The sequence below is a fragment of the Cavia porcellus genome, unplaced genomic scaffold (assembly GCF_034190915.1).
Source record: "Cavia porcellus strain 051 isolate PalLab524CR breed Dunkin Hartley unplaced genomic scaffold, mCavPor4.1 scaffold_8, whole genome shotgun sequence".
Lineage (NCBI taxonomy): Eukaryota > Metazoa > Chordata > Mammalia > Rodentia > Caviidae > Cavia > Cavia porcellus.
This window is the reverse complement of record NW_026947491.1, coordinates 59009369-59030306: the sequence shown is the minus strand read 5'-3', so window position 1 is coordinate 59030306 and position 20938 is coordinate 59009369. Positions and strand designations below refer to the sequence as shown.

Here is a 20938-nt window from a genome sequence, read left to right as displayed (position 1 = left end):
CACCATGAGTATGTGGCCGGAGTGGGCTACACAAGTGAGTTCAAGGCCCACTGGAACCTAGTGAGACCTTGTAAAACTAAAAACTAAAAAGTAAAAAGAAATACAGGGTCCTTTGTATTCTAGTCTTCCGTGCTGCATCCTTGACTCCATATACCATAAACTGCTCACTCACTATTTTCTGAGAAAGCATTGGTCCTTGGTACCTTCATGGCATTGGGTGCTTGAATATATTAATCCGCCCTTTCTTTTATCAAATCTAAATCTGTTAAGAAATAGAAAGTGGAGTTCTCTATGAATTAAAATATCTGAATTTAATTTGTTTCTACACTGTTTCAATGAAACTATGTTTGTTTTAACTGAACTAAAATAAATACATGCTTACTCCTGAAAGAATAATACATTTACATCTTAGCAAAGTTTTGAATCTTATCCCCTTTTCTTCCTCTGCTTGGTGGTAATGCTGTAATCATTTTATAGTACTTCTTAAGACCACTTATCCTTGTTATGAATACACTTGCCTTCTAAGGTCAGCATCTTCCTAGTAATGATGGTGCACATCTGCTTAGTCCTACTCTTAGACTCTTCCCTAAATCACCAAGAACTACTGGGACACAATGGTTAGGAAGAAAATTTAAAAATTAATCTGCCTGGTCTAAATCATATTTAAATTATCCCAGGGATTTTGATGGTCATACAGGTTAAGGGTTATCAGAAAAGGATATCCACCCAGAAGGACACCACCAATGAACGTCTGGCTTTCAAAAAGTGTGGGAGCCAGATGTGATGGCACATGGCTGCAACCCCAGTAGCTGGGAGGCTGAGGCAAGAGGATTACTGCAAGTTTGAGGCCACTTTGGACCAGACAAGGAGACTGTGTCTCAAAAAACAAACAAAAAGAGGTTAAAGCCAAGTGAAGTATCAACTTCCTTTATTTTTTATTTATTTATTTTTTTATTTTTTGTATCAGAAGAAATGAGGCTTTGCATATTTGGAGTTGCTCAGTTTGGTTTGGAAGGAGAAAATCAATAGCACATCAAAGAAAGCCAGGCTAATCTAATGTTATGCAGTCACTCCCTTGCAAGAGACGGTTCATGTATATTTCCTGAATTCAACACTTCTGACAGAAAATTGCACATTCATCCCAGAAGACTTCTTCTCACGTGGCTAATTATTCTCCTGCAGTTATCTGAGGAAAAGAGAATGAGCTGTTGAACTGCAAGTGTTTGCTCTGCCCCCAAGAGCATCTACTCCTTGATATCCCAAAACAGAAAGTTCATAGAGTATTTTCATCATGTGGTGGTGGCCTTGTCCTGATTCCTGAGATTGAATTGTTCACATTAGAGAGCATTATCCTTTGGAATGCCTGTTTTCCCTGAGATCTAACTAGTAGCCAGGATGGCATTATCAAAAGGTCCAATGACAAGTGGAAAACACTAAATGGGAAAGATGAACCAGAAATGGGAAAGATGTCATGGAGACAGAGTCATCTTATGTGATCAGGCTTTTTAATTATATCTGAAAATGAGAACGCAAGCCCATTTGCCGTAGCAAGTGCTTTAAACATAGTAAGAAATATTCACTGTATTGCAGTTCACCTCATATATATAAACACACATGCATCCATCACCACCTTCTGGGGTGGATGAAGCAATATGAGATGGTCACAGTGCAAGCTATAGAATCAGACTTATAACCAAACCTCTGTTCTCCCTCTTGAGCCCCCAAATTTTGAAAAATTACATAGCCTATCACATATCTAAAGTTGTTTCCTAATTTTTTCTTTTCAAATGTAAATACTTGCAAAGAATGTAATTTCTACTTTTTTGAAATATACCTTATACATACTTTTGTCCAAGTCTTGGTGCCATAGATTTAGTGTAAGCGCATAGAAAATGTTCATTATGTAACCTAATTGCCAAAACCATTTCTGACTGTTTCACCCATCAAGCTAATCAGACTTTACTCTCCTTCAGAAAAAAGCAAGTCTTCATTTTGAAATTGAAATAAAAGTAATAATACGTCGACCTCCTTGCTCTGATGCATCCTTCTTACTTCTGGAAAGAGAGGGAGGAGACTTTGTCATATGTTTGCGTGGTTGAAATTAAGTCCCTTTTCTTAGAGACTTTCTCATAGGAGCAAGGCTTTCCCAAGTTATCCCTTGATCTGGCAGTGGAAACTTTATGTACTGCAGGGTCGAGCACATTAAAGGTTTGACATGGATGAGAAATGTGTCTTTCACTTGTAACGTGACAAGAATGCAATTGTGAAATGGAAAGTGAGAGGGAGGTTGACAGATCTCAGCCCCTGGCCCTGTGTCAGTTGCATCATTCTGGAGTCTAAGTGCATATGGAATTTGAGGATCTAAAAACTGACTCTTCAAGTATAATCTGAACCCCAAGGAAAGTCTGAAAATAGCCTTAGGTATTGGAACCACTGCCCCAAGTCTTTAGCGTCATCTGTAAACTGTAAATGGTAACTGCACCTACTTTCAGAGTTAGTTGTGATGCATAAATAGATGGTGCAGCATTTAGTAAAATCCTGGTACATTATAAACACCCACCTCATGCATGTTCACTCTTTTGTTGTTGATGCTGTTGTTATTTGATCCCTCTACCAGCCAACAATGTTACTTCTCAATGGATGACATAATCTTCAAGCCCAGTCCTAACACTTTGTTTATGTTTTAGGCACCAGTTTTCAGGCTCCAGGATACAATTTCAATACCTATGACTGGAGGAGTCCAAAACAGAGGGGCAGCTTGTCCCCAGTCCCCAAGCCACGAAGCCAGACTTACCCAGATGTAGGGCTGAGTAATGAAGACTGGGACCGGTCTACAGCCAGTGGGTAAGGTTTCCATCTGCTGCTGCCCTGTCCAAGGTGACTTTATCATCATCTGGGCAAGATTTGAACTTCTCTGCTTCCAGTGGTACATATATTTGGCATGGTTCTTGAAGCCACCATAATCACCCAAGGTGATTATGTATGACTAGTGATAGTCTGGTACCACCTCACAACAGTAATGAGCCAAGTTTCCCCTAATGTGACAGTGGTAGCTCTGGGGAGAAAGTGCTCACTTCTTCTGCTTGCCTTTGAAAGGCAATTCCACATTAAGTTCCATGCTATTTTTTTAAATGCATCAAGAATCCCAGAATTTTAATAAAGAAATATATTTAAGCATTTTGTTCTTCATATATTATAAGGAAACTGATAAAAAGTGGCAACACTTAATGTATTTATAATATTCTTTGTAACAAGTGGGGAAAACATTTTTCTCTAAGAGATTTATAGTTCCCTGCTGTTGCACAGCTGAGATGTATTTTCTTGTTACATTCCATCGAAACAGCCATTTCGATGCAGCTCATCTATCAGTAGTCATGAATAGCCTGAAATGGAGTCAGTAGAACAGTGGATAGACCTTCCTTTCCTCATGACACCCTGCATTTCCCAAAGGATCTTGGAGCTGGCTTTACTTGGAGACCACATGTGGATGAAAGACAGATCCAAAATGAATCTCTTCCTCTTCTTTTTAGAAAATGAAGGAGAGAGATAGATTCTGAATACAGCGGGTGATTACATTTGGCAAATCCTTAACCTAGATTGTGTTCTTGATGACAGTTTTGCAGGAACTTCAGACAGTGCAGAGGCCGAGCAAGAGGAGAATTTCTGGTCTCAGGCGCTGGAGGATTTGGAAACCTGTGGACAGTCAGGAATTCTGCGAGAACTTGAGGTAGCCACCATTCCATTGCTTACTTTTCCTGTTTCTACATTCATTTTTTTTTTTTTTGGTCCTTTTAAGTTTGCATTGATCACACCAGTTCATTTAAAAGCTTTAACCCCTTTCCACAGGAGAAAGCTGACAGGCGTGTGTCTTTGAGAAACATGACTCTCTTGGTAGCTACCCTTTATGTTTATATTTTTGCTTGTGAAGCTGCCTTCCCTACCCCTTGCCTTCTGGACAGCAATTTGATTTTATCCAATGCCGTTGAAAGTATTACTCCCCATTCCCACCCCAAGCTTACTGACTTGTGGCTCCCGCTAACCCTGACTGTTCTGTCTCCCACCAAAGCGCTAAGGAGTGAGCTAAGTCTCCCAGCAGTGGCGCATCTCATCCTCTTAGTTGCTTTAGAAAGGTTTCTTTGGCATGTTTTCATTTTACCTGGTATAGAAATTAATTTGATTCTTAAGAGGAACATAAGAGGAAATTTTACTTTTATTTTATTTTGCCTTTAAAGTAGATGACAATGCTGCTGGTGAAAAAGGCCGGTCTCTTTGATAAGCAGGCAAAACGTTGCCTAGTACCTTCCTATGAATTACAAATCATGATTCTGTATTAACTTCATGTGAATTCAAGGACAAGTAAGATTGAATGGAAGAGCTGAACTCCTGATGAATTCTTTAATCAAAGAGATGAATTTGCTGACAGTATTCACACTTTAGTCTGGGAAGTCCTAGACTATTTCCTTTTATGTTCTTTTAAATTTTCTGAGCTGTAAAAAGTAAAGTGGCAAAAGTCTCATTTTTATTTTGATGTCATATGAGGTCCCCAAGTCACCATAAGGAATGTGAATGGCATAACTGGGTGAAACTCTTGCAATTCTAAACTGATTATTCATCGTTATATTGTTTTGCTTCTCGGTTGCATGTGTGGATATCTTATGTGAATTTAATGTTTGTGAATCTGCAAAGACAGTTCTAAAGAAAAACATTAGTTTGAATTTATGAACATCATAATATTACCTGGCATGAATTTTAGCTTCAGAGCATAGTTAAAGGCGTGGATAATCCTATAAAATCCTATAGACAAATTAAGATGTTAGCAATTGATTCCTTTTTATACAACTTTCAAAAAAAGCAGAATCTTAAGTAAAAGCTGATTTATTTAAACTTTTACCACCTCCCATTAAGCAGAGTAAGAGTGGCCCAAACTGAACTGTGAGCCTAATTCACAATTCTTGGTTATATCTTTGTTTTTGAAAGCATGTTTTGGCTCACATGTCTTTTGCATTTTGATACTTACCTTTGAAGAACAAACCATTCTTTTCATGTCTTCTTTTACATTAGGCAAAAAATAGCATGAACTGGACACAGTGGCACAAATTTATAATCTCAGATGTTCAGATGCCAGCTAAGGCAGGAATATTGCAAGTTTGAGTCCAGCTTGAGATCTTGTCTCAAAATAAAATTTTTAAAAAGGGATGCGCTCAGTGGTAAAGCACTTGCCTATGCATGAAGCCCTGGGTTCAATACCAGGTACAGAAAAGAAAAATAATATGATAAAACTGCATTTTCATTTGGAAAGTGAGTTATCTCATGAAAACGTAGTAGCTTAGAAATTCGCTATGACATCCTATAAATTTGCTCTATCATAACTCCATGCAAGCGTGACTCTTAAAATTATAAATGTGGAGAGGAAATGGACTGAGTTCATAGGCCAAGAGAAATTAAATCTTCAGGTAGGACAAATGATCGGCAAATTCATAGAGTGACATTTGTATTTTAATCACAAAGAATATTCATTTATTAGTTTAAATGAACTCCATTCCCTTGATTAGAAATACTGTTAGGCAAAAAATATTATTGGAACTAGATTCTCACCCATGAAATTTATATCCAATATTAAAAGTTAGAGCTACTATAACACTTATAAATGTAGATTAGCCAAGATGAAAAATGATTACAATTGAAGTGAAAATTAATTTATTAATCATTTTCCTTATTCCCTAGCAATATATAGATTCAACTTCAGAACTGAAAAAATGTGTAGCTTTAACAAAGGAGAAAATTAAAACCAAGACTTAGAACAAGTTTTTAACCTCTCTTACCAGATATTTCTTCTATGAATTAATATTTGTATGGCAATTAAATAAGAACATGGCACTTAATAAATTTCACTAAAGTGTTCAGTAAAAATTGGCTATTATTATGTTTGCCATTTCTTGATTAATAAACACTGACTTAATTATTTTGTTTAATATAATAAAGGAAGAAGATTTAACTGTCAGAGCCTAAATTATATTTGTGCTTTAATTTTTATATTCTTTTTTAGATGTTGCTAATTCATATAAAGTTCACTTTAAACAAAGCAGTCAACCTATGTTTTAAAACTTACACTAAGTGACTATTGATAATATCTCATTTCTTCCATCGATGGGCTTTGTAAATCCACTTGTAACTTGTTCTGTGGCAGCTGGGACTCATCAAAGCAAGACTGTCATCTCCCTGCTGTAGTGATTAAGTGTTTTACTTCTGACATTTTTCCAACTGGTTCCATGAAAACAAATGTTTTTTAAAAATGTGAACAAAAGCAGGTAACTAGTCTAAATAGGAAAAAGTAATAAATGAATGGTCACCACAACAGGAAAACAATCACTGGGTGCTATCAGTTGTGGTGTAGACTAAGCATAGAAATGATACATGTAAATGCCATTAAATACAAGATGTCCTACAACACCAGTACAGGTGGCAACAGAAAGGTCTTGATAAACTTACAATCTATCTGAAATAAACCATACTATGAATACCTACATGTGTGTACCAAACAGAGACCTTATTACCTACAAAAAGAAATTTTAGATGATTCAGTCAATATTGGACTGAGATGACATGAAGCCAAGTTCTTGGACAGATTACCAAACTCTCTCAGGCATCTCTATCATTACTTGAACAATTGATAAGTATAATAATTATAATATCCACCACGTATGGTGAAGTGTTAGATGATATTCCATACACACTGTATATACAGAGCATAGAATGTGTTTTCTTTTATAGCTACAATCTTCTTTTTCAAAATTATCAGTGAGGACAAACCTAGTCAATACTAGTAAGTTTTCTTTTGTTTCTTTCAACAGTTGTTAGATATGGGTAAATGTGAAACAATACTTGGTTATTACTCAAAAAAATTATTAGTAATGCATGTATGGCTGAGCATTGGATGAATTTTGGAATTACAATATCTTGAAGATGACAAATGGAAATATTGCTCACTTTGCAGCATTATTAATTTCCTTTTAATCATTGTAGAGAGAGCCCTATACTCAGTTATGACTCAAGTCTGGATCTTTTGTCTCAGTCTCCTAAACTGTAAGAATGCCTACCTCATAGAACTGTGAAGATTAAATGAGTGAATACATTCAAAGGATTCAACAAATTCAACTGTATTACTTTTAGCATTGCTATAACAATAAGCAAGTAAATCATGGTTTAGTCAGTCACGTGCATATGTGCATATGAAACATATTTTCTGTTCCCGTTGTTTCAGGAAGATTTACCAATGCTAGTTTACCTTTATGTAACCATCATATCAGAGTAGGTTATTGTCATGGTTTTAGAATCTTAGCATCTTCTAACATAAGAAATGAACATCTCCTACATAATGTTTTCAAATCCTCTTTGGTTCCATTTCTGAGATTCAATCATCTTTGGGATCTAATCTTACTGTTTCTTATATATTATGCAGGAAATATATTTGAAACTGAACAGACTTCCCAATTCACTGATGAAATCCAATCTGAACCTCATAACTTTTGATAAAGGATTGAATCCGATCACATAAGACATAATTATTTTTGAACCTCTCTGAAGGTCTTATGCAAAGACCCTTTTTAAGAAACACTAGTTCACACCAAAAGAAATGGGAATTTACTTGCTCTACAAACTTGCAGGCAGGTCACTCAGCCATAGAGAAGACCCTATAGGAAGCAAGAAACTTCGAGTCGCTTGCCTTTGTATCAGCAATTCCAGTCTAACCCACTTTTAGCTCCAGTTGGAGACAGAGGAAGCGCTACAAACACAGGCAACCTGATCTCTATTGAAAAGTTCTTTACTCATTTCTGTAATATGTATTGAACATGGCCTCATTAGTCTGATTGGTTAGAGGCCACTCAGTAAAAAGTTAATGCTTAAAGTAGTTGCAGTAAGCAAATGCGTGTCCAAACTGCTAGGGGTGGTATTTGATTAAATAAACTCAGGAGCTTGCATACTTACATTGGATTTGAGATATGCCCTTATAAATGTCACTTGCAAAACATTTTTTGACTTTCATAGTTCAATTGGTATGTCCATTCTCCAGCCTTTGGTTATGCTCTGAAGAGACTGTTTTTGACTGGGCAGAAGGAGAATTGTGCTTAATGTTGAGCAACCAAACTTCTTCCTTATTTGTGGCTTAATTGTTTCTGAAAATTGTCAATGCCACAGGCAACAATCATGTCGGGGAGCACTATGAGTTTGAATCATGAGGCTCCAACACCTCGCAATCAGCTGGGGCGACAGGCCAGCTTCCAAGAACGGAGTAGCTCGCGGCCACACTATAGCCAAACAACTCGGAGCAACACCCTGCCCTCTGATGTGGGCAGGAAGTCTGTCACCCTGAGAAAAATGAAGCAAGAAATAAAAGAGATAATGTCCCCAACTCCTGTGGAGCTGCACAAGGTTAGTAAGCTTTCTTCTCTTTCCCTGCAGCCATTCTGCGGGTTGTGAATGCTTTGCTGTCAGTCTACAGAGCTGATTCTGTGGCTCAGCTGGGGGAGGACCCCGAGGTGAAAGCAGATCTTCAGTCTTAGTTCTCAAACATGATCCCCAGGAAGCAGACTAGCCTTCAAGCAGTGTATGCACTAAAAATGTATTTATGACCAAAAAGCATGTAAAAATTTGATCTCCAGTGTTACATGAGGCTTTGATGAGTTACTGTATTATTCCATCTTCAGGGGAAGGAGGAAAGATTTTCTAAACATCATATATACATAGCTTCCGTGAAAAGGAGTTTGAAATTTCATGTAGACTTAATCCTGAATTATAGGCCTATTGAAGATGGTTATGTTATTCAAAAGACATAAATTTCTCTTCAAGACGTTAGCTGAATGTCTTTGGTCAGGACAGGGTGAAACCTGGCTGTGTTCCATTTCTGACTAGGAGAGTTGCCTTACTTTATGAAATAAAGCCACTGTTTCACTCAGAGCTGGATTCTAAAGCTTCTGGCAGAGTTACATATACACCTGGCATATGTAAGTGACAGTGTTTACAGAACACTGAGCCAAGGAGAGTAGTAGTGGTTAGATGCCTGTGTTTTGTTTTGTTCTAGATCTATCATTTTTTGTTGATAAATAAGAAATGTATAGGAACAATCTTGCCCCACTTTTTATAAGAACCAACACTCTCCCTGTAATTAATAATCTACTAACTAGAGAGATTGGTTATTCCTCTTCCTCAGACATAAAATTGAAAGGAAATAAAAAACCAGTTATCCTTTCTCCTTTAAAGACATCAATTTCCCTAATCATTCTATAAAATCTAGCCTTTTATTTCCACTGGAAAAAACTATAATGAAAGAAAGGGTTGAAAAGTTAGGTTCCAATCTTAGGTTTTTTATTTCATCACATATTCATCCATTTATTTAATACAGATAATGCACATTTGTTTACTTTAAAAAATTGCATTGCAATCACACAGAAAACAAAGACAAGACCAGAAACAGTCTGGGAAGCAGTGGGAAGACAATGGATTAGTACAATGATAGAGACAAGCCTGGGTAGCCTCGGAGTTTGGAGGGTGGACCTTTATCCACCATGAAAAGAACAGAAAAGATTTCCTACACATAGATGTGGACCATACAGAGGAAGGTGGAGGAAAGGAGAGGCATCCTAAGCACACAGAGGATGTGCAAAGTGCTATCATAAAGACAGCACTGAGGGAATGCAAATATCACCACATGACCAGAGGCTAGAACTGGAGTCCCTCATGCCTTAGGAGACATTGTGGACTAACAGAAAAGCAAAGGTATTCCTGATGTTTTAGTATGAGGACTCCAGTCTGGCCCATGCCACAGGTGAACTTGTTTATTCATTGTCTTGCACTGATATGCCTGCTTGAAGTCACATGTCCTAATGTACAGATTGGTACGTGCCATTAATCTTTGAGAACTCCCTGTTGCTTGTATGGCAGACTCCAACATATTTGTGCAAATTGTATTGTGTCAAAAACTCTGTCCCTCTCCTGATTTCCTCAGATATTTGCGAACTCTACATTCTCTACTTCTTTTCTTTCTGCCTTGGCAGAGAAGACCGTGTTTGATAACCCACCCTCCTTCTGCCCCTAAAAGGAAAGATGCCAACATGTACTCGGTGCCTATTCAGTGCCTAAGTGTCTATGTACTTACATTTTTAGCCTTCAGTGTAGCTTTTCATATCAGCAGTTTATTATCTCTATTTTTAGGATAAGGAAATTGCAAATATAATAGACATTTTTTTTTCTTCTGAAATGAAGCAATATCCTCAGAGGACAATTACTGGTGGCCCAAGAATACAAAACAACTGTCTCTCCATTCCCCCTGCATTGAAAGCATTTAGCAAAGATAATGACAGTGATTTGGATATGGAAGCTATTATAGCTGAGGTTTTAAAAAGTGGCTCTGCTAGAAAATAGATCTAGTTAAAAAGAAAAAAATGTGTCATCTACTTATTGGCTAAATGGATGGCAGTGAATGGACTGACTGGAACATTTCTGTGGCAGTGTGTGAATTGGGAGGTCACAAGATCACAGACACAGATGGGCCAACTTGATCTGATAAACAACATGCTTTTGTTCCCACTTTATTTCAGTTCTTTGTCATAAGTAGTGGCAATAAGTGCATTTCTCATGGAGCTTCATTTTACTTCTCAGCTAATCCTAAACCAAAAAAATTCAAAAATAAGTGGTGCTCTAAAATTATAAAACCCTAAATCATGTAGTTAAATGAAGATGTAATAGAGGAGCCTGTGGCCTGATGCGGTGGAATTGCTGAAGTGATTTATGCTCAGATATCAAATATCTTCTTTTTTAAGTGAATTCAGTTACTCTGATTGGTCATGTAAAATATTTGTTGCTTAGCACCCTCCAATGTTGAAGTGGTCGGGAGGGAAATGGATATTAGAAAAACTACTGACCTCCCTGCAGTTTGCTAACCGCTTGTATCTTTGCATATGTGTATCTTTTAAGCACAGAAAGATTTCTGAGATTATGGAAAACACAGTGTCTTACTAGTAGAATTTTGAGTTATCTTCTCTCTAAGATCCTGCAAATCTGTCACAAATTTAAGGAAAGTATTCTTGGTGTAGTGGTCTGAAAAGGTAGGCTAGGGAAATAGAAAGTACCTTTTCCTCTAATTGAAGATAATTAAAACCAGAACACTTTAGCTTGGCAGTTAGATTGAGGGCTGGTTTTCCATCCATGAAGCCCCTTTGGCAAACTTCTGAATGGATCCAGTAGAGAAATTCCCAAGAAATTGCAAAGACAAGAGTGGATAGGCTAAACAGTATGACATTCTAACTTCGTGTTATTTTCTGGTTGCTGTCTTTCTGATGGCTGTTTGCCACTTGGTAAGAGTTTGGACCTAGTCATGTCCAGGATAACAGCTACAAAATCTTACTATTTTCTGTACAGTTTGAATCAAGAGAATGTGAATGAATGGGCAAGGATCCATCTCATTACTAGGTGGGGCTGGCTAACGATATGCCATTTTCTGGGATAGGTTATTAATATTATCTTCCTACAGAAAGAATTAATATCGGCGTACCTACCAGTTTCCTGCACCTCAGTTGACTCTGCATTGCTTACTCATTTTCCTCCCATCTTTTCTTTCCATCCTTTCTTCCTCCAGACCTTTGCATGGTCCCTAGCTCTGGATGGTTTACACTCATTCCTATCATCTGTATTTCTGATACATGGTCTTGGCACCACCAGGGTCTTGGCAGGCTTTTATTTCAAGTTTTCTACATTTGTTCTTGAAACCAAAAAACTAATTGTCATTCCTAATACTTAGAAACAAACAGAAAAGCCACTGTACTTTTATGCAAAGTGGGAATTAGTTGGAGCTAGAATGACTTGTCACTTAATATGGGGTGGGAGGACCGGTGAAGGAAGTCCAGGTAAGTAGTGCTAGGTGTCGTTAGGATAGTGCTTCTTCAACTTTCTCAGCTCGTATGAACAGCCTGAAATACACTGTACTCACAAATTCAGTACACAGGTACACCCACACTTATACGTAAGAATGAATCCAAGTATCTGCTGCATAATATCTCCTGACCTTTTCTTGCTTCTTTTCAAATGCTAGTTGCACAAAGCTGATTTACAGACTTATTCACAGATGACAACCAACAGTGTGAGGCTGTGTGTGCACAGCTATAGACAGTGGTTTGGCTTGTGCATCTCTGAAGACATTTATTCTGGGTGATTATTGCAATGTCGGATCCTAAGCCCCACCCAACCTACCTTTTCAGTATTTGAGGAGATCGTGTGCCAAGAAGCTGCATTTTAACCAAGATTGAGAATCACCTTGTTAGGTCTCTACTCACCGCAGTTAGTTCCTCTGTTCGGTGAAATCACAGGCTGCAGCAGGATGGGAGGGTAAAAAGGAAATGTGCTGTGTCTTGGGCCCTGGAGCTTGGATATTTTATCTCTAAAATAAATTTTGTTTTGTACTACAGCTTATCACACATTCTTTCTCTCTGCAGATAAGAAGCCTGTGATCTTAGCTGTAGTCCATTGATAACCTCTCTTTCCCTGTTGAAACTTAAATATCCTTTGGTGTCTATTTCTGAGATGAATTCTAGCTCCACTTCATTGCATACCTTAAAGAAAAAAAAATACCTTTGTAGAGAAAAAAGTTCTCCATTCAGAGCATTTGAATTTTTCAAAACAAAATTCATAGTGACCTTCCCTTATCCTGTGTCATTCGTGGTTTTCAGTAAAATTATATTGATTAGTTTTATACAGATATTTTTATAGAAAGATTTTTAAAACAATATGTCAGCGCCTGCCTTTGTTTACAGCTGCTGCGGCACAGTACTGGAACATCTGAGTCACTCATGAGTAACATGTTTTGCTGCCATCAGCTTTTCCCTCGTCCAAGGTCACTTTGCAGTTGCAATGCATCTGAGTGTTCTCAGAGAAGAGCTTTCCTCTTACTGGTACAGTAAAGCTGTCCTACTCCTTGAGAAGAGTATTCTTTTCAGTTTTTAATACGAGCTTCCTTTGCAACTTTCTCCCAAGGCAGAAACAAGCTCAGGCCTAGAGGGAAATATGAAATGGAAATACCTGTCTCACTCTTGCACATTCCCTCTTGCTTCACTAACCATTCAAAATGGGCATTCAAGACCATACCAACTCTCATGCCAAATGCAGAGCGTCTCCAAATGGCTGGTGTACAGCTGTCTACTATGGAAATCATTAAATGCTAAAAGCAATGCACAGAATATATCAGCTTATTACTTTACTCACTGTCTCCTAGATTGAACTTCTCTCTTTTCAGGCACGGCATGATAAACTGTTGGAGCACAGGCTTTTTTATGAGGCAGACCTGTGCACCTGTATTCTCAATTAGAAAAGCAGGGGCAGGGTTAGCTGATATTGGGGGAGACCTCACAAATTAGCACTTTTCCTGATGAAGTTACCATCCTTCAGAGTCTTACTCAGGGGATGTGACAGACTCCGAAATGAGATATCTTCAGCAATCCCGACTTACATACACTCTAGAGAGCCCCCAGTGGCAGAAAAGTAAGCCAGAGTAGGAGGCTGTTCACAAGGAGAAATCGAATCATCTGGTCACTAGCAGCAGCCACCAAGGCAGTCCAATGAGTGAATTATCTCCCTGTGAGTCCACAGAAGATGACAAGGGTACCATTGTTGGGAAACATGAAAGGTTGGCATTTGGATTGTACACATCATATAATTAATGGCATCTGCACGTGGAAATCCTCAAAATGTATCATTTCTGTTAGCTTCTTTTCTCACAATTCTGTTCAGAAATACTTCTTTAAATGTTTTTTTAAAAAACCATTTTTATATAACTGACTGGCTTGTATCAAGAAAGGATTGTTTGTTTAACAAGAAATGACAGTAGGATGATGACTTGCTTAAAGAGGGAAAAAGAAACGGATCACAATTTGTAAGTTAGAATCCAACTGCTCAGTGATTTGCAGGAGCAGAAAGCAGTCTGTGAGGCTAGGTTTTCTAAGGGACAGAGAGATCTCACTTGCATCTCCCCCAAACAGAACCCAATTTGCATCTTCTCACTTTTCTACAAGTCGTCATCCACCTTTGCAACTGAGTTCATAGAAATAATAAGTCCAGCAGAGATGCTGGCCCCTCGTCTCAGGGGCAAGCTTGTTAGACAGCATTGTCGTGCATCTTCTTTCTGTTTTTGATCATTGTCTTATTTCTTCTGTAGTAGAGCATCCAGTAGCTCTCTTTAGAAACTCTAACTTTCCCTTAACTCTCTATCCTAGGAAGAGCCATCATTCCCTGACATCCTTGTGCTTCCATGTTATCACCAAATATATTTACTTGTAGGCTCGGAAATTTTATACTACTACAAGATCCTCTTTTACAAAGGATATAGCTCTCTGAAGGTCATGCTAGTTGCTTAATGTCCAGTTTCTTAGAGAAGAGCCCTCTGCACGTCCTTCTTCACATTGCTCTGTCATATTGCTTGTCCTGCAGTACTGTGGTCCTTAAATGAATAACAGTCAATCCCTAAGGTGAGATACAGAGCTCTTTCCTTGTCTGAGGCTCTTTGCAATGTCTGATGTCCATAGTCCGTAGCATGAAGAAAGTGAGCCTAGGCCCCATTTCCTACAGGAGTCCCACCACATAGCCTGTAGAATCAGAGAGGCCAACATAGGCCTAAGCGGAATGGAGATCTATAAATTGCAGAAGCAGTCAGAAAAGGTTAAGAACTGGAGAACAGCCAGGCCAGAGTAATCTGGGAGTTAGAAAGCAGAGGCTGAATAGACAGGATGATGCCAAAAGTAGTCCTGAACAAAGATGGCAGAACAGGGACACCTTGAGAATGGCTGGAGCAAGTAGAAAGGACCAGTGATCATTCTGGAAATAACTAGATGACCATCACTTGCCCATGGCTTGGTTTGAGCTCTTGGAGAATTTCATTTAGCTCCTTCTCTTAGTTTTCATGTGCAATAATAGCTGTGTAAAGGTGCCCTGGGATCAGTCAGGAAAGCAGCACATAACCCACCACAGCTCTTAAAGCTGGGGTGCGCCCTTGATGGAGTCTGAGCTATCCAAGAGCACAATCAGCGTTTGACCTACTTAGCCACCATCCTAGCTCTGGGCCCTCCTGTTTCTCACCCTTGATGCCACTCAGTCATCAGAGAACAGCAGGAGACAGTGTCTGAAGCAGCTGTCTTTCTCTCTCCTTTGCCAAGTAGACTTTCCAGACAGGAGACAGCAGCTGCCTTTCTGACCTAATTTATCTCCAAACCCAGAAGTTTCTAATGGCATAAACCAAGATTGCTTCCTCTTGGGCTAAAAGATTCCAATTGGTTTTTCCGTTGCTATCATTGTTCTAGCTGCCCAGGGAGTATAGGGCTGTCCTCAAATTTGACATTCCTTGAATTGTTAGGTTTAAATGAACAGGATTGGCCAGGGGTGTCTGCCAAGAGTAAATCTAAATTCCTGGTGATTTTCAGGAAAACCAGCACCATCTCTGTGAAGCAGGTGTTGTTGGTTTGGTATTTCAGACTACTGGGTCCAAAGGCTGAGCCACAGGGAGGCTGGCAGGTTTGGAAATTGCCTCCAGGATGGCTGTCATTTGTTGTGACATGCTTAAGATGCTAGACAGTTTCCCTTAAAATGTAAATGGGAAGCTAAACTTTCTTGTCTCAAAACTGAAGACAGTATTGAGTTTCTGATGTAGACAGACTTGCTGCGAAATGTAAAACAAGACTGAACCTGAATCTTGGTGAACTCTTCAGTTCACCTGTCATAACTGCCGTTGGGGTGCTAGGGGTGAATAAAAGCAGTTGCAGCACATACTGAAGACAGTTAAAATTCAACTGAAAGAGTTCCAAGAGGCGCATTTGCTCTTTTAGAACAGAAAAGATGCAGTATGTTCATCGTCCAGGTGCCCCAGAGACATCCTCTGGTCAACAGAGAATAGAGACCCCCACAAGAAAAATCTTGCTTCACCTGGGTTGGAGTAGAATGAAGAACTTTTGGAATGGCGAACTTTAGAAGCAGAAAGCAGGAGTTTATGTGGATGTTGATGGAAAACCACAAGAGAGCTCTAATAAAAAAAAAAAAAAAACAGCAAACATGGTAAATTATTCATCATTAGTTTGCTAGGCAGTTGGAAATGAAAAGGCTGCCTGACCAGCTAGAAGATTACACGTTCAAAAATAAAATCATGATTTGGTGGAAGGAACAGAACAAATGAGGTCATGTATTCCAGTATTGAATCCTAGAGTTTATGCATTCTTTCAGGACAAGTAACTCCCTCAGCTTCTCCAAGGATCAGTATCCCTGTTAGTAGAAAGATTTTGTTGTACAGAGTTGTTGGGAGATCAAAAGCAATCATAGGTAAGAAGGTGCCTGGATAAGAGATTCGTCTTGGGGCAAGGGGAGCTTAAAGTTCAGAGTCCTTAGAATTGATTTTGGATAAGAAATAAATCAAAAGTAACCATTAAGAATCTCCAGGCAAGCAGAGCTATGTGACAAAATTTATTGTTCCTGCTTTGAAAGTAGCCAGCTATATTTTCCGAGTTACTGATTTCTGGAATCTTATTTTTATGTGATTTTTAAAATAATTTTATTTTTTTACTTTACTATTGCCAGACTACTCCCAGGAGGACACAAACTGTCTACTAAAATTCAGTATTTTCTAATTTTAGGAAATCTTTCTTAAGAGAAAGAGACTACTTTGAATTTCATACCACTTATTAGCATCACAGCCTGAAGATTTTCCATAGAGATACATCAAGTGTGCAGTTCAGTCAAGCCAAAATTCTTAACTAGCAACTATGACTTTAAAGTTAATACACTGACCTGCTAGTGCATTCTGACTGGTGTCCATAACCCATTGGTTAGTGTGTAACCATTGATTGGTATTGGTAGTTTTACATGCCACTCATACATTTTTGCCTCTCCTGAGTTCTGGCCTACAGAACAGACAGATACCCAAGAATCACAAGTCAGTTGAGCAATGAAGAACTTTACAGTTATTTCAAGCCCATGCCAAATGTGCCCCCAAATATAAAAGATTTTGGATTATTGTATTAGGAAAAAAAATCACAGCTGTAAAACTAGCAAGCCCAAGGTGGGGGACTCTCACATTCAGGTGCGTGTCAGGAATGAGGCTGAATGTGCTAATTCACGTCCCCACCAGCCAAAAGCACAGCATCCAGGGCTGCAGCTCCATGTCCAGTTGTAGTGTACGAGAGGATGTACTGTGCTTTAGGAGTAGTGATTATGGACTCTGCCCAGGTATGCTGCACGTGGAAAGGACATGGCTAGGAGCAAAGACAGCAGGCAAAGGGCCAAGTGACAACATTGATAAAGCAAAGAAGCTGCTGTAAGCAAGGACCTTGCGAAGAGAGATTTAATGCTAGCAAACAGGGCCCAAAGAATGCCAGCTAACCAGCAATCCTGTTAGCTATTTTCTGCCTCTGCTTTCTCCTTTTCCTCTTTCACTGCTGTTTTCCTTTTCTTTGAGAAGATCCATGGCGAGAGGAGGAAAGGGGCTGGAATACAAAACAGCAGGTCAGGTTCCTTAGGGAAACGCTGATTCCAGATGAACAGCAGGAAATATTCATGATGAGTCTGTGATATCCTGCACCAGAAAGCAAAAACACTATCAGAACGAATGGAGCCTTTCCAAAGGAATCAACAGGAAGGACTGCCTGTGCCCAAAGATAAAAGAATTTTAAACATCCAAAAGAATATTGATGCAAATGGTTAAAAATACAAGAGTATAAAAACCCATGTTTTCATATTGATACTTTATGTAACAAAAGCTCCCCCTCCTCCTCTTCCTTCTCCTCCTCCTCCTCTTCTTTTTCCTTCTTCTCCTCCGCCTCCTCCTCCTTCTTCTGCCCAGTGAAATTCTTACTGGGACACCATTAGAAGTATATAATGCAATAAATCTGTTTTGAAATAGAAAAGAATTAAGATTCATTCTGCCTTTCTTATATAACCTTCACTTGAAAGTAATCAAGGAACACTAATTGAAAAGAATTCTACTTTACAAAGTAAATCTAGTAAAGATTTATAGGATTATAAAAAGCATGTCATTTTAAAACTTGAATGAAATTACTGATTCACAAAGTAATTATCTATGGATCAACCCTTAAAGCTGATGAGGTGCCTCACTGTGGAGAAATCAGTCTGTCATCACCTGAGCCCACCCTGAGCCACTGAGTGATTGGCAGTGGGATGTTATAGGAAGCACCTGTGACCTAGTTGTGCCCCTCCCTGAAACTCACTCTGCCCTAAACATCCAGAGATAAGTTCCATTTAGAGAAATAGATGAGCTAGAAAAATATTCCATAAGACACATGCCACAGTGTCCCCCTTATCTGCGGTTTCCCTTGCTGTGGCTTCGGATACTGTGGTCATCTGTGGTCTGAAAATATTAAAGAGAAAATTTCAAGCATAAGCCATTCTTCAGTTTTAAATTTGGCACATTCTGAGTAGCATGTGGAAATCTCACACAGTCCCACCCAGGACGTGAATCATGCTCTTGTCCAGCAATTTCATAATCTATGTGCTTCTCATCTTCTAGTCACCAAGTTGACATCTTGGTTATGAGATAGACTGTCGTAGTAGCAAAAGTGCTTGTGTAGAAGACTTGGTATTATCTGTGATTTCAAGGTCCTCTATAGTCTTGAAACAAACTTCAAGGATACAGGGAGTAACTGTAAGTCAGTGACCCTGGGAAAATATGGTAACCCATGCTCTGGTTAAGAGGAAGTTTAAGAGACCTAACAGATCTAACATGTGCGCCTTGTTGGTCCTGACTTGAAAACACCAAGTCTATAATCCATCTTTGACACAACTGGGAAAAGAATGAACTAGTTATTGGAGGGTTTTAAAAGTTAATTTTCCCAGTGAATTAATGACATTCAAATTATATACAAAACATTATAATTTTTCTCTCCTACATCTGAAGCCTATAGATACTTCATCCAGTTTTCTGTAACGTGAATAATTATTTCTTTAAATTTAATTGACACATAGTTATGGTATATATTTTCAAGATACATTACAACAATTTGATGTTTAAAATGTGTAAAGATCAAATCAGAACAATTAGCTTTGCTTTTTTTTTTTTTTTTTTTTTTTTTTTTTTGTCTTTTTGAGACAGGGTCTCGGTATGCAGTTGAGGCTGGCCTTGAGCTCACTTTGTAGCTAAGGCTGGTCTTGAACACACAACAATCCTCCTGCTTCAACATCCTGTGTGCTGAGAATTAGCATTTCTATCTCTTCAAATGTTTATTATTTTTATTTGTTGGAAACCTTAACGTTTTTCTGAAATATGCAATAAATTATTGTAGACTGTAGTTACCTTATGTGCTACAGAACACTAGAACTAATTCTTCCTGTGTTTTGGTGTCTATTAACCAACCTCTCTTTATTCCTTCTTTCTGGAGTGAAATGGAATCTCAGTGTTGATTTAATTTGCGTTTCTCTAATGGCCAAAGATGCTGAACATTTTTCATGTATTTATTGCCACTTTTACTTCTGATAAATGTCAATTTATTTCAGTTGCCCATTTTTTGATTGGGTCTTTTATTTAGGGGAAGGCCTAACTTTTTTTTGAGTTCTTTGTATGTGTTCTAGATTTTAGTCTTCTTTCTGAAACGTAGCTAGCAATTTTTCCCCACTGTGTAGGTTCTCTCTTCACTCTGTTGGTTATTTCTTTTGCTGTGCAGAAACTTTTTCATTTGTTACCATGTTTGTTGATTCTTGATATTATTTCTTGTGCATCTAGGGTTCTGTTCAGAATGTTCTTGCCTACTAGGATTTCAAGAATTTCACCTATGTTACCTTCTAGCAAATTGTTTCTGTGTGTGTATGAATATGTGTATGTTTTGTTTTGTTTTGAGATAGGATCTTGCTGTGTAGTGTAAGTTAGCCTTGAACTCATGGTAATCATCCTGCCCCAGCTTCCTAAGTATTGGAATTATAGGCAAATGGCACCACATCAATCCTTTGATCCATTTTTATTTTACATGATGATATGGGTCTCACTTAAATCTTCTAAAATTGTATGAAACTAGAAGCAAAATAGCAAAAGAAATCTTGGGCAACAAGAGCAAAGTAGGAGACATTATAATTCCAGATTTAAAGTTATTTTTATAAAGGTATAGTGATGTAAAAAAAAAAAAAACATTGGTGTTGACACAAAACCAGACATATGGATTGATAGAGAATAGAGGATATAGAAACAACGCCAACCATATCCAACCTCTGGCCACCTAATCTTTGATAAAGAGGCTAAAGACATATACTGGACCAAAAAAATGATCGCTTTAGCAAATCAAACTGAACAAACATTATCCACATGCAAACTTTTATTCTCATTTATAGCTGAGTTTGCATTCCCAGCAAGGCTTTGGGTGAGAGTAAGGGATATTAGCTTGAACTTTAGAATTCTTCTTAGTTCACATCACATTCACCTCCCCCAGCTCCCCTGCCAAATAAAAGCATGGAATGTAATGACTTTGATGTGTCAGAAGGAGCCTTTCTAGTCAACCAAGTATCCTGTGTGGCAAGTACTACTTTAAAGCTTTGGGATAGATTAAAAAAAAAAAAAAAAAAAAAAGACTCCCTAACAGCTGAAGGATCTAAGGATCTGGGGTGGAGTTATCTGCCAAATAACTCAGCCTAGGTCACCAACAAAGACCTCCCTCTCTTCCTTATGAGTTCTGCTTTGATGGGTGCTCTCTCAGTCACACAATTTGACCTAAAATACTTTTCCCCAAGTATCATTAAGGAGTCACTAAACTACACACACACACACACACACACACACACACACACACAGCTTATTTAGTAAAGTGGGGCTTCCTGCTTTATACCTGTATGACTGTCACAAAAGTGATCCACAAAAATCAAGCCACTGCTTCAGATTAAAAAAAAAAAAGTTAGATGTACCATGTCAGTTAAAATG

The 20938-nt window shown here is 38.4% G+C and overlaps 1 protein-coding gene across 13 annotated transcripts in view; it reads left to right on the top strand.

The window, feature by feature from the left end:
• The window catches only part of Grip1 (glutamate receptor interacting protein 1), a 633384-nt gene that overhangs the window by 602750 nt on the left and 9696 nt on the right, over positions 1–20938 (top strand). For 10 of the 13 annotated variants that reach the window (XM_063255091.1, XM_063255088.1, XM_063255086.1 and 7 more), the window contains 4 exons: positions 2688–2844; positions 3616–3727; positions 3847–3891; positions 8197–8430. In XM_063255091.1, the coding sequence (XP_063111161.1) occupies positions 2688–2844; positions 3616–3727; positions 3847–3891; positions 8197–8430 (548 nt within the window). The remainder of the gene's footprint in view (positions 1–2687; positions 2845–3615; positions 3728–3846; positions 3892–8196; positions 8431–20938) is intronic. The other 3 variants (XM_063255096.1, XM_063255095.1, XM_063255087.1) reach the window with 1 other exon arrangement.